Source organism: Eurypyga helias, unplaced genomic scaffold, assembly GCF_000690775.1.
Source record: "Eurypyga helias isolate BGI_N326 unplaced genomic scaffold, ASM69077v1 scaffold12840, whole genome shotgun sequence".
Classification (NCBI taxonomy): domain Eukaryota; kingdom Metazoa; phylum Chordata; class Aves; order Eurypygiformes; family Eurypygidae; genus Eurypyga; species Eurypyga helias.
Genome location: NW_010223936.1, coordinates 1 through 13966, shown reverse-complemented (window position 1 = coordinate 13966; position 13966 = coordinate 1). Strand labels below are relative to the sequence as shown.

Here is a 13966-nt window from a genome sequence, read left to right as displayed (position 1 = left end):
TGACTGGTTACCTTCCCCCCCATCCTTGGGACTGCACACAAAGGCAAAGAAACCTCCTCATTTGAACATTTTCATCTTTCTAACCTTAAAGTCCCAGGCAACCCAGGACACACATTCCTTCTTGGGCTTCCCATTTCCAGTAAACAAGTGTGTTTACATAGCTTTACTTATTCACCTTTAAACAAAAACACTTAGGATGCTAACATGTTGCCTGTGGCCATTAGTGTCCCCTGGTTTCAGCGGTTTGTTTAGGGGGGGGGGCAGCACATGCTGAGTTTTCTTTTCAAACGCCTTAGGCAGGCATGGCTTAACTAACCCCTTAATCCTGGCAGGTGCACGCGAGACGCTCGTACCTCTACCCGGCCACAAGCACGCGTCTGTGAAGTCAACCTGTAACACCCCCCTCCCCACGGTCTGCTCACCAACAGGCAGACGAGGTTACTGTGTCCAACGTACCGCTGGGCTGGTGGCTGTTCCTCCCACGTCCTACGCGTCCCACGTTCACGCCCATCCGTCTGATGCCTGCGCTCTTCAGGCACGTGGAGAACAGAACCTGCGGGAGAGGCTGTTTCACGTTCACTTCCTGGTACAGCCCAAACTAGCGACCCGGGGCAGAGCCAACAGCCCTTCGTGGGCAGGAATTTCTGAAAGGTTCACGTTTGAAATGCAGAAAATTCATTAAGCATTTCCTTGGATTCGCCACGTCTTTAGAATAACCTAGTAAGAAATCACCAAAACCACCTTAAAAACCTACTTCAGAATCAATTTTCCAGCCCATCCACAGTTACGCTTCCTATCTCCTCTAGAGCCCGCTTCCTGCTTCAATCTGCCAAAGATGAAGGTGGCCAACGCATCGAGCAGATGAAGCCCCATTTGCTCTCCCAGACTCCAGAAGAAACAGGTGCTCTCCCAGTAGGCTAACTGAGCCAACCTGTACCCCAGCTTTCCCACAGCTGACACTACACAAATCTCACAACTATCCTTGCAAATATTTGCACCAGGTGCCTGCAGGCTATAAGCACGAGACTGTCTTATTTTCTACGTACACAAAGGCCAGAGTCAAAGCTAATTTTCATCTTTAATAAGCTCATGAATCTTTGTTATTTAATGCTCTGTAAAAAGGTATTACAGACTGATAGATTATTGCAGTGACTTCTAAAGAACGTGGGCAGCCACGGGGCTGAAACTACAAGATCATATACATCAGGTAGTCATTGATACTATCTACTGCAGCATGAAGAAAAATACTTTTAAAACAAATGAAAATTAACGGAAAGCATAGAAATGGAGCTTTCTTTCTTACAGTATGGTCACATATCTATATTCCAAGAGTAACATTTTTAGAAAATGCTAGATCTTGAAAGGTCATAGATAAAAAGTCATGATGGAGATGAACCAGTTTTGCCCAAAAATGTTATAATGAGCACACTGCACAGTTTTTCAGCAAATCCTAGTTTTGCCAAGCTTCAAGAGGCAAAGGCTTGAAATGTAAAAGCTTCCGAATTGTCTAGCTAGTCCACTCGTCTTGCCCTGGAAGGCCCAGTGACCCACGCTGCTCTCAGACAGCGTGTCACCACAGCTGTTCTTTGCTGCCACGGATGCCATCAGGAAGAGGCGGTTCAGGTCCTTACGATGCCAGGCCCAACAAAAAGCCTCCAACAAATCCACTGGACACCACGATGTTCTGTTTGATAAACTCTGTCGACTGAGGAAACAAAAGAATATACGTAAAGAACCGAGCCAGTTGTGCCTGACTGTAACATGCAATACTTATCACAATTGCCTGGAAACAAGAACACTGAAATTATGAAAGGGGGCAGCAACGTGTTTGGGGTGGCAACTGCTGGCACCAATGGAGTGAAAACCGACTCTTGGCTGTCTTTACCAATACGTGTAAAACACGGTTAGCTTTTAAAAGTCAAAACGCAGAGGAATTGTTGTAGCAATTTCATGCCAATACTACTCGTTTTGATTAAAACAAGGCAGATGCTTTACAAACTCCCTTGGCAAAAAAGCATGAGCACCACCGGGACTTCCACCTTTTTTCATGCACTTAAAATTGAACAAAATAATGGGTTTTTTTGAAGGCTAGGATCACTGAAAAAGAAATTCACTCCATTATGAGCCACTTGCCTAACAATGCCACAAAAACCTCGTACGTATGACACCACCTGTGTGCAATACTTCGTTAAGTAACAGCGCAGCATGTAACACGCGATATCAAACACGTGCCATTTCATAAATACCTCCCCATGAAATGCTTCAGGCTACTAGTACACGATTAGAAGAAAGTAACATAATCTGAAGGAAAAAATAAAAAGAGAAAAACCGAAAACCCCACCCTGTCCCACCCATTTCTGCAGGGCAACGGAGAAGTACAGGTCAAGCTCTTTGGGGTACGGAAGAGGCTAGACACCCCTCTCTCTCTTGAACTCCCACTTCACATTCACATTAAAATTTAAGGTTATTTTCATCGCCTTATGTGCAACTCCGTACAGGTTAAATCTGAGACGTCAAAACTCCTAATCACAGAGCGCTGACGTGGCTGCTGGTACGTGGTCTCCGGTATGTTGCAAGTCAAGATTCACCACAGTTATTGAGAAAAAACCAGAATGTCTGTATGTAATGTGAAAATATGTAAAAACAGGCTAAAGATACTTAAAAAAAAGAAGTCTTCAAACTACAGCATGACATAGCCCCGGTAACACTGGTCAGTATCACGGGCTACCTCTTTTCAACATAGTATGCAACTGACAGATTCTGAAGACAGATATTCTGTGAACTGTATAAAAATGAGATAAAACCCACAACACTAGTTACAAAGTAGTTACCGAGCTTTTCTCCAGGAAGAAAGGTCAGTCTTTTCCAACCAAGTAACTTTGTTACCAGCAGGCTGAGAAGGTTTGGGTTTTGTCCTTGCAGCTACCATGTTTTAAGCACAACACCCTCACCTTTTTCCGGTGCCGGGACCTGACTGGCTTTCTCACCAGCCACGGATCCGCACGGATGAAGCGGCAAAGCCAGTGGCAGCCCCCGAGCCGAATCAGCTACAGCAGAGCACTAACTGTGAAGTTTGTGGGTCGTCTTTTAAGAGCGAACAGAACAGAAAGCTGAATGAGTAAGTGAGAGTACAGCCTGATACCTTTTAATAAAATACACACCCAGGCCCCTTCCGATGCCTTCCAGTTTGGCACCTGCATTTTCAACTAATCATGGCCTGCAGCAGACGGGAAGAAAAACTGGCTGGTAGAACACCGTTTGTCACCTCAGACTTACCTCTTCAATCAGAGTATTGATTTCAGGTGCTGCCTTATTTGCACGCTTTTTTAACTGCTTTTTTGCTTTGTTTACATCTTTTTCAACTCTCTTCCAGTCAACTTGTACATATCCACTATGACTAGCAATCTAGGAAAACAAAGAATATTTAGTACACTTGTAGTTAACACTTCATGAGTCAAAACACAGTAACTTAGTGCCTACAAAGTTTTGGGGTTTTTTTTAGGGTGGGCTTTTTTTTTTTTAATTACAGATACAGGAAATGACATTGTTCCAATTACAGCAGGTAATCTGCTTCACACACCACTATTTTCCACAACAGCAGCAATTCAAGTTAGAACAAGCAATGACAAAGTTCAGTTGACCACTGTTAATTTTACCACTTCTACATTGTTCAGTTACAAACGGTGTGACAGTATTTTTCCTTCAGCATTTACTGTAACTTTGCTTGCAAGAAAAGGAAAGAGAAAAGCATGTTCATAGGACAACAATGAAAAAACCATTTCATTTCAGCTTCTTTCAGAATTGTGGAATTCTGATTTGTGACAGGATATTTGGTACTAATCAGAATCACCCCTTGAAATACTGAAAATTATTATTTTATCCTACAGCATTTCAACTGTCCAAAGGAAAAAAAAAAAACCCAAACATTTAATACAAGGGAATTCTCATACATTCTACAAAACCAGTACATAAAAAATAACATGGCCTGTGCACAGGCCAAATTCTGTAACATCAGCAAACCGGGTAAGTTTGAGGGGATTGTTCATACCATTTTACACTCAAACTCCCAAAATCCTTAAACAACATCCGTAAGATTTTAGCACGTCTAACCATTATCCCAACCCTTTGCCTTATTCCTCTTACACAGATTTGATTCTGGAAAAAAGATGTTCTGTTACTTGACCAACACTGACAATTCCACCAATTTCCTTAAGACAACTCACAAAATAAATACTGTTTAATGTTTATAAGATCAGAGGTTAAAAAAAAAAAAAAACTCAGGCAATTACTGCATGCTCTTGAGAACCGTTAAAACGAACAATTCACTAACTGTGGAAAAAAAGAGAGGAAAAATAAAAACTAAGGATTACTGCTTTTTTAATGGCTAAAACAAATGGGCGCAGACCACTGAATTTAAAGGCAAATGACTGTTACTGTTAAAACAGTTTATGAAAAGCAATGTTTCTCCTCAGGTCTCGTTAAGGTCATGTTTGGCAAATTCATGTAACTTGGGTAACAGTGTTCTATGCAAACTGTGCAACTGGTAAATAAAATTCACAGATGGTGAAGTTTTGTGGAACAAGTATTTAAATACACAGTTTATACAGTATGGCATAAAAAGAAATGTTTGACATCACTAACAGGCAGTGAATTTGATGTTTCTCATAGTTCTTTCTACCAAATAGCTAAAATTAGAGCATCCAACTTGTTTTAAAACAACGGCCACAAGAATTAAGCAACATATTTCACCACAAGTAAAAATTTTGTGATCCTGAAAAAAAAAAAAAATGAAGCACCTGTCAGACAGATTTTGTCTAAATTAAAGCTCTTAAATGAAATTCCTAAAGGACCACCTGTGTAAGAAAGCAAACCAGTTTCCATCTTCAAGCAAGATTTAAACAACAATTCACTGGACAAATGAAAAATTAACTTAGGAAATATTATACTTTACTTCAAACCTCAGAATGTAAGAAATTCATTGACCTGTCTGTTGTAAAACCTCTTACCCAGGCAGGTGCTAGTGCTAGGCAGGGACAGCTAGGTAACGACTGCCTGTACAGCATGAAAGCGTGAACAAGTCACTGGATGACACACCAGGAAAAAATGTTGTGCATTGGGGTAGTTTTTGTATTATAAATTTAACATTACCACAAGAATTTCAAAAGGGCCCTAGTGCTCAATTGGTGCCTTCTAACTCATAAAACTGAAAACTTCATATGGATTGATCTACCCAGTCCAACACAGTGTAAGAAATGCTAATATAGTTGCTTGCTTGCAAGTAAAAAAATGTAAATAAATGGACTTTAAAAGAAACATTTAATTAAGATTAGTTTAATTAGCTGAGTTATCCATACAGGACAAGGATTAGGCAGAAATTAATTTCAATTAAGTTCTGTTTAGCACTCTAGTCGTTACAACTTACATTTGTATCGTAAGTCCAGTTTACACAGTAAAAATTATACTACGTTTTTCCCTGAACTTAGTCACAGAAATCTTAAATTCTGCTTTAGAGTTTTACACAATCTATGAAATGGGCAAGAGAGGACAATGTTTCGAATATAAAATTTATAACAGAGAAGAAAAAAAAACCCAACCCTGTACTTTACTGCAGTGACAGTCAGAGCCTGTGTCATATCAACTTTGGCTGCGATCCTCCTAATTACATAACTTTGTATGTAAGTGCAGAAATAATCCCGCTGAGCTCAAGCGTTGGTGAGACAGACTTCAATTTAGAGACCCTAATAGATAATAAAAACCTATTAGCTTCCAACAGTAAATTTGCAATAAACACAGGTTCTCAAAGTTCATTAGTATTTTTAAACTCAGCCCCTACAGTAACAGTGTAAAATAATATTCCATTACCAGTTCCATCATATATGTATCAAGGAGTCACATATGTCTATACATGTAGATAGATCTATTCTTAAAGACCCATGGGGGGTGGGGGTGTGTTTATCTGAATATACAGAAATCTACCTATATATGTATATATGATAATGGAATAATATTTTATAAACGTCTCTCTCATATATCACACTAGTAAAGTTTGGTTTTGTTCAAGATCTCCTGGAACTGTTGAAGAAATAATAGAATTTTTTCCAAATAGGCAATTGAAAAAAATACATCCATACAGGATTACTAAAAATACATTTATCTTTCTCTATATTAATCAAAGAAAACAGAGAATCGAACGGGAAGACCTCATTTTGGGGGTGATACTGGAGAGGCACGCAAGTACTTTGTTACTGTGCAACATTACTAAGAGTAATGAGCAAAAAATGTTTGAGTAAAAAATGTATATGGCAAGATGGGAAAAAAAGAGTTTTAATTTCCTCAAACACAAAAGTCTTTCATGCTAAAAAGCCAGCCAAGCCCAGAAGCTAGATGTGAGTTCCCCTGTGCTGCGCTGCTGGCACAGCACACAGAACCCATGCGTACTTTCGGGTACTTCCACAGGCAGCAACCCCCGTCGCGCTCCACCAGTTTCCAGAACACATCTGACGGGTCTCTACCTTCAATATACAGAGACAAGGAGGGACTGAGAAACAACACAACGTTTTTTGTAAGAGTTAAACTGCAGAGGCTGTATCTTCAGCCACCATCTGCTGGCACAGCTCCACCGTAACCAGTGAAACTATTCCACAAAGGCAGAGAAACGATGCCCCTCTATTTCATGTCAAAACCTGCCAGAAACGTGGTTATTTCTTTAAAGGGCTAACGACCACGTGCTTCGGCTGTTCCACTGAGTGTTCCCGCAGAATCTGCGCGCGCCAACTGTGAAGTGGGATATTCAACGCAAAACTGAATACAGCTCTTCCTGAGCGAGTCCCCACCCCCAGAAGCACGTTTATTCCCTCCCCACCTCACTGAGGTGCCACGACGTCATTGTGGCGTGGTATCAGCAAGCCCCCGTACAGCACACAGCCAGTGACATCTTACAACCTACTTGGCTTCTTGCGTTGTTTTCAAAGACTCACTTTTCTTGAGTTAGAAAATAATTTAATGAAGAATCACACTGAATTCCTCAATAACATGTTAACGGAATGAGGCAAAATATATGAATGAAAGAAAAAGAACTGACAAAAAATACCGTTTTATGATTAAATAACAGCCAGCACACAATGGAAAACCCTGCCATTTGTACAGGCACTGCAGAGCAAAAGGCAGCGAAACCATTACTAAAGATACAGGAATTTAAAACCACAGAGAGAACAGGTGCTCATTAAGAGCAATTGTTTTGAACTAATTCATTATACCAGAACCACATGAGTTCATACTTCCTTACTCTTCAGCATTTCACTAAACTGTATAAATTAGAAGTTACAGAAGGAAAATCCCTTACTTGCTATGGGGAATTATATTTTCCTTAATATAATACATGAGTACTGGACTTATTTGAAGGACTACATCTATTTCAATAAAAAAGGATAGTTAATTGGTCAAATTAAGCTGCTGAAATATCCAGCACAAAGATGTTATAACAGATCTTAACTGTGAAAAAACAATGCAAATTCCTTAATGTCACTTTTCGTCTCTTCCTCAGACTACTTTTCATTTAATCTGTTTAAAGACTGAAAAATTTCTAGATCACTTACAAAAATCTGAAAAATACTTTCTGCTTCTTGTACAAACCGAACCTCAAAAATGTATTGCTTTCAGTTTCCTACCAGATTTCTTGAGATGAAGTCATCACATGCTGAAGAAAAAAAATGCATTTTATAGAATCATAGAATGGTTAGGGTTGGAAGGGACCTTAAAGACCATCTAGTTCCAACCCCCCTGCCATGGGCAGGGACACCTTCCACTAGACCAGGTTGCTCAAAGCCTCATCCAGCCTGGCCTTGAAGACAGCCAGGGATGGGGCATCCACAGCTTCTCTGGGCAACCTGTTCCAGTGCCTCACCAATTTTTAAATTGCCTCACCTCAATTTTAATTTGCCTCACCAAATTTTTTAAATTTCAGGACTGAAGTGTTTCACTGAATGGGCTTTAGCCAAGAATCCTGCCTCCTGTAGTTGTTGCTCTTGTTTTAGCAGGTAATTACAGTGTCAATATTGCAATCAGGAGTTGAAATGAAATCTGCAACTTCAGAGGAATTTACAGATAAAACCCAAGCTTCCAGTCATGTGCTGAAACACTCCTCTGCCCACTCAGGGGAAGCGCTCTACACGTATTCATAGGGAAATTAAAATCACGATGTGTGATCTTTAAATGAAAAAATTAAAGACTGCAGAAATGTAATTACACTATAGAATTTATGACTCAGCTTTAAAATGCAAAACGTTTTGAATTAAAATGAAAGACCAAGGCATTTACTTCATTCCCTTCCAAGAGAATCTGATCTTACTTAATTAAAGATACAGACAACTCAATCAAAATATGCAACTCATTTTTCCTCTTGGATAACATTCCTTTTCAGATACACTGTAAATGAGACCAATTAAGAAATCAGACACTCAAACACATGGCAAATCTATTTTATGTACAGGAAAGCTCCCCAAACCTTACAACTCAACAAGTAAAAATAGTGCACAAGTAACATATTTTAAGCAATTTCTCTTTTTCTCAGTCTATAGGGCTTACTGTTAACTTTTCAGCTTCCTGTAGCCAGAAATATTAATGAGTGCATCTGTAGGCAATATTCTGCTGGGTACCAGGCCTCAGTCATCTTTCGTTAACAATAAAGAATTAAGAGAATGAATATCAACAACATACAACACGGGAAGAGAGATTCGGATCTTTAAGTCAACTAGATGAAAATCTTGGCAAGCACTTTCAAGATCCCTGCACAAATATATATATATAAAGATCTAAGTCTTTCCTCATCATCCAGAAACATACTTTACAGGCTAGGCAACTCCAGTATTCTACCAAATTGATTCATTTGCTGGCATAGCACATTTTGCCAAAAAATTGTACATCTGGATGATTCTAAACCATTTCAGATTCAACGCCCTTGTAGTATTCATGCCTATGCTTAGGTACAAGCCCGATAACCAACGTTTTCCAGTAAATTTAAAAAGGTCATCAATGCACAGTGGTGAAGTGGAATGAGTACTAAGACTATAAAGCTTCCTACTGAAATTATTTCTCTTTGACTTTTTTAATTGTTGTTGATGCTTGCTTTTGAGTAATTAAAATACAGTTGGTATTTATTGAAAACAACTTAAACAAATTAGTTGTAAGAGCATACATTCTCATGCAAGTGCTGCAGTTCAGTTATATGTTCAAAAAGGGATTTATAAAAAAAAAAAATCAACAAAAGCCAACCCAAAACCAGTCGAGAACAGGATCATGAAGGCAGTAAGAGTACTTCACACAGCTGTGGCATTTCGATGCCTCACACAGCAGCAATCAGAGGTTCTATCCAAACCTTCCTGATCAATGGTTGACTGCAACAGCCATTATAATCAAAGGCATAACTAAAAATGAGATATGCTTTTCAGAAAACCTTCAAGGTGATGCTGGAAAGAATAATAATAATAAAAATATGTCTCTCTAACCTCCTGTCCCAAAAATGGCCTGTTATTTGCATGAACCTAAGTAGGCCCCAGTCTCTTTCCTCTAGAATAATTTGAGGAAAAATTACAAGCTCACAGGTATTAAGATGTGAAAAATGCCAGTAAAAAAAAATGAAGAATTACTTAGCATCTTACAGAAGGATACATGAAATTCTCCTTCACTTAAAGCTTCATCATCTAATTTAAAGGCTTTTTGGAAGTATGTCCTCCCCTAATCACAATATCTGATGAAAAGTTCAAATGGTCATGCCAGATACCATCATTAAAAACAAAATTTGGACTTGAAATCCAGTTGAACAGAGGGATGCAACGGAGCTATCAGAAATCAGCAAAGCTTCAGAGGTTTAACAGATGTAACTAGTATGCACAGCATGGGGAGGAAAGAGAAAAACAGGGCTTCATAATGGGACCAGAGCAAGCCTTCCAAGCAACTGCCAAAGCAGCCTACTTCTTCTGAAGCATGGATACAATTCTCAGATCTATTTAAAATAAACACAGCTAGAATTCCTTGATCTCCCTAACCATAGGTTTACAGGCAGTTGCTCTACCCTGGCCATACAGCATCTCAGTTTCTGCAGAGAGGTTTCTTTTGGCTTACTACAAACAGTTTTACAGGATACAGCAGATTGTGATTCATCGCTGCTTTTTAGAAGTGTCTCTTTTGTACACAATATTCAGCTGAAATGTAAGTTTTTGACTGATAAGACTAAAAAGATGAAGTAGATAAGAAGCTTTCCTAATTAAATTTTACCCAACAGCTGTGTTTTTCCTATTGTTTAGTAAATAACATTTGCCAACTTAGAAAGCATGAAATTCTACATACTTGAAGCAGAAGAAAGCCACCACCTACTGCAGTTGCTGCAAGCTTTCCGACTTTCTGGAACAAAAATCCCGCACACCTTAGGAGAACAAAACAAAAAAACCCAGTCCAATGAAGTTGTCTGCTGAACAATGCCACACTCCAAAATTCCTGACTACAACTATTACCATTTTTTAAATTTAACAAAGCAAATGTATCATTTCACATTTTTAAATTTTTCAGTCAGAATGTCTGATACAAACAATATTCAATTAACAGCGTGTAACACAAGACAACAGGAGTAATGGGAGCTACTTCATGGCTGTCTGACGGCCCCTTTAAAGTAAGCTTGAGATCTCCAGGCCTTCTCTATGCACAAAAGCTGTACACTGCTGTTAAATGTAGCATGTTAATAAAGCACAGCGTAAGAACGTGAAAGTGCCATTGTAACTGTTCCCACGTGGAAAGTAGAGGTACTATATCATCATTTATATTAGCTACACATCCCATAACTTAAACATCTCAGATAAAAAGAAGTTACTTCCCTACCACAAGAGTTAAAATCAGTGGCGCCCCTCTACTGGGACATGGCCTTAGTCTATTTTTAACACATCAAGGCAACTAGAAATTAATTATCTTGTTCGCAGTCCCAAACTCTCCCACATCCAACAGAGAACAGCACAGATATCAATATCATAGAACAGCTTGCACAGAAAGGGACCTCTGGAGGTCATCTGGTCCAGCCACCTCCCCACAGCTGGGCCAGCTGCGAAGTCCGGCCCAACCTCCAAGCTGAATCAGTTGCTCAGGGTCCTACCTAGGCAAGTGTTGAATGCTTCCAAGGTGAGCGCTCCATAACTTTTCTGGGCAACACTGCTGGCATCTCACCTGCACCCCCCCTCCCAGCCCACACACAGAGGGTTTTTTTTTCCCCCTGCTTATGAATTGCAAATTCCTATTGATACACATGAATATGCACACAAAGGTGTATATATATATATCTATCTCTCTACAGATACTGAAATACAGTTTCCAGATCTTTCAGTAAGCCAGTTTTTATGGATGCTAGGTGCACTATTCCCTAGAAGCTTCAGTGTTTACATATACGCATACATCTAACTTCTAAAAATAATTTCGAGGCTAGAGAGGCAAATTAAAAATCAGACTGAAAGCTAAGCCTACACTCCTCAAAGCTGTACTGAGCCTGGACATGACAAGTTCATTTTTAGTCTATTCCATCTTCCAGATCTTGCTTAATCCTGTTTTAAAAGTCACTGTGCTACCACAATGTTGTTTTTCACCAAACGTAATTTTTTTAGAGTACTGGAATAGACAAACAGCATTCAAATTCCTTTGACAAATAACAAATACCTTGACACAGCTGCTAAGGCTGGGGCCTCATTTTCCCATTTAAGTACTCAGCTTTACTGTCTAGCTTTCACCATGAATTATTTTAGCACACTGTGCTGTCGTACCCCTCTTCAGTTATCATGAGGACAGACTGTTAATTTGTTCAAAATGGCTCCAGCTGAATTTAGAGGGGAAAGAAGAGTCTCTGTGAAACGGCTCTATTAATTAGCAGTATATTCTGCCACACATTTTTTTTTCTTCATTTCTTTTACTTATAAAATATGTCTTAGTCATAATATCGTAACTAGGTTTTAAAATCTAATAAGGAAATAAGCTTTTCCACACAAACAAGTTATATGCCATAATTTTTCTTTAATTCCTTGTACTTCCAGAACGCTGACATTTCCCCAAATCCTTTTCACAGTAACTGGTGTGAGTTCCCTTAGCTAACAAGTGTTGTACTAGTACTACAAAACCTTTCAGAATGATGAGGCAAGAAATTGTTCGCACATGAATAACCTTGATCAACGATAAAGGAAATCCCGTTAGAGATGATACATTTATCTGCTTCACACAGCCTTGGAAAGGGATCTTCTAACACAGTAAAATGTCTAGGAAAGTTAGGAAAAGTGGTGCTCCCTCACCAGCCAGTCACGCCGCCCATCACAATCTGGGTAGCTACAGAGTATTTTTCTACAATTGGTCCTGAATTTCGGCCAAACAGGCGATTCCACCAATGGTGACGCCGTGCATATTCAGTTAAATCCAACACTTCATAGGAATCATCGTCACTTTCATGTTCTTAAAAAGAAACAATAAAAAAGAAAGTTATTTTCTCAGTTTACACTGAATTAACAATCTACATAAACCCCCCCCAAATGTTAACAGAAGCATTTTTGGTATTAACTGGCTAATCCAATGGTTTAAATTGCAGCATCTGGGCTCCCTACTGTCCAGCAGCTCACAGAACAAAGGATTTTGAAATTTTATGCCATAATACTCAAGGTAAGAAAGGTTCAACACAAAAAAAAAGAAGTCTTCCTCTCCCCTCCTTCACCCTCCACACCCAAAGGCCTCCTTCCCTCAACATCTAAAACTGCTTGTCACAGGCTGTGGACTCCAAATAGCAGTACAGTTCTGTGAACATTGTTAAAACAGGCCTCCTACAGCTTCAGATTAGAGATCCTAAATACCACGTGTGCTCAAAGATCAAAGGGAAAAACTGGTTTTAATTTTCTTGACAAAAGTATTTTAAAAGCGTAATATGGACACACAGACATGAACTGAAATCCGCTTTGGTTAAATACATTTAAGGTGAAACGTAAGTTCAGTAATGATGCTGGGGCACTCCAGAGTGGAAGAAAAGTTAAATTATTATCTAGAATTACAAAAGAAAACCGTAGCTACATTCTATTAAGAATGTCAGTAATTTTTTTTAACTCTTACTACAGTATGGATAATAGGTTATAGAACACACACAGGTATGAATGATTTCCCTTTATTATCGCCTAAGTGTTCTTGAGTACTAAAACATAAAAGGTGAGACCCATAATGCTAAAAAGTTGTTACTGAATCTTCATTTCCAGCTCTGAGGTATGAAGTGCAAACCATTTAACTTATTTAAATGGAGAACATAACGCCATCACAGAATCACAGGATGGTTTGAGTTGGAAGGGACCTTAAAGACCATCTAGTTCCAACCCCCCTGCCATGGGCAGGGACACCTTCCACTAGACCAGGCTGCTCCAAGCCTCGTCCAGCCTGGCCTTGGACACTTCCAGGGATGGGCCATCCACAGCTTCCCTGGGCAACCTGTCCCAGTGCCTCACCACCCTGAACTTCTTCCTGATATCCAATCTAAATCTCCCTGCTTTCAATTTAAACCCATTACCCCTTGTCCTGTCACTACAGGCCCTTGTAAAAAGTCCCCCCCAGCTTCCTTGTAGCCCCTTCAGGTACTGGAAGGTGCTATAAGGTCTCCCCGAGGCCTTCTCCAGGCTGTTAGTTCCATTAATTCTGCCCCTGAATTAGCATTACTGAAATTAAACCTGACACCAAAATAACACGTTGTGTGGAAAATAATAATGCTAAAGAATTTTCTACTGATTCAAAAAAATACTCCTTTCCCTGCAGGGCAGTATTATCCATTCTCTTCACGCCCATAAAACTCTGCCTGTGCAAATGAGCATTACCCCGTCAGGCTGTACCGCTAACACACTTGAAGACGCGCACGCTGCAAGCCGTGGGGACGACAGAGCCTAGGGAAACAGCCCCTCGTTCCCCCGCAGATCCAAAG

At 39.7% G+C, this 13966-nt stretch overlaps 1 protein-coding gene across 1 annotated transcript; it reads right to left on the bottom strand.

The window, feature by feature from the left end:
- Positions 1-1069: 1069 nt before the first annotated feature.
- Positions 1070-12471, bottom strand: FUNDC1 (FUN14 domain containing 1; the record flags this gene model as incomplete). Its single annotated transcript, XM_010158206.1, has 4 exons — positions 1070-1705; positions 3277-3405; positions 10345-10420; positions 12315-12471. Coding segments are annotated over 4 exons (440 nt in total), but the record flags the coding sequence as incomplete, so codon positions are not given.
- Between the last annotated feature and the right edge of the window lie 1495 nt (positions 12472-13966).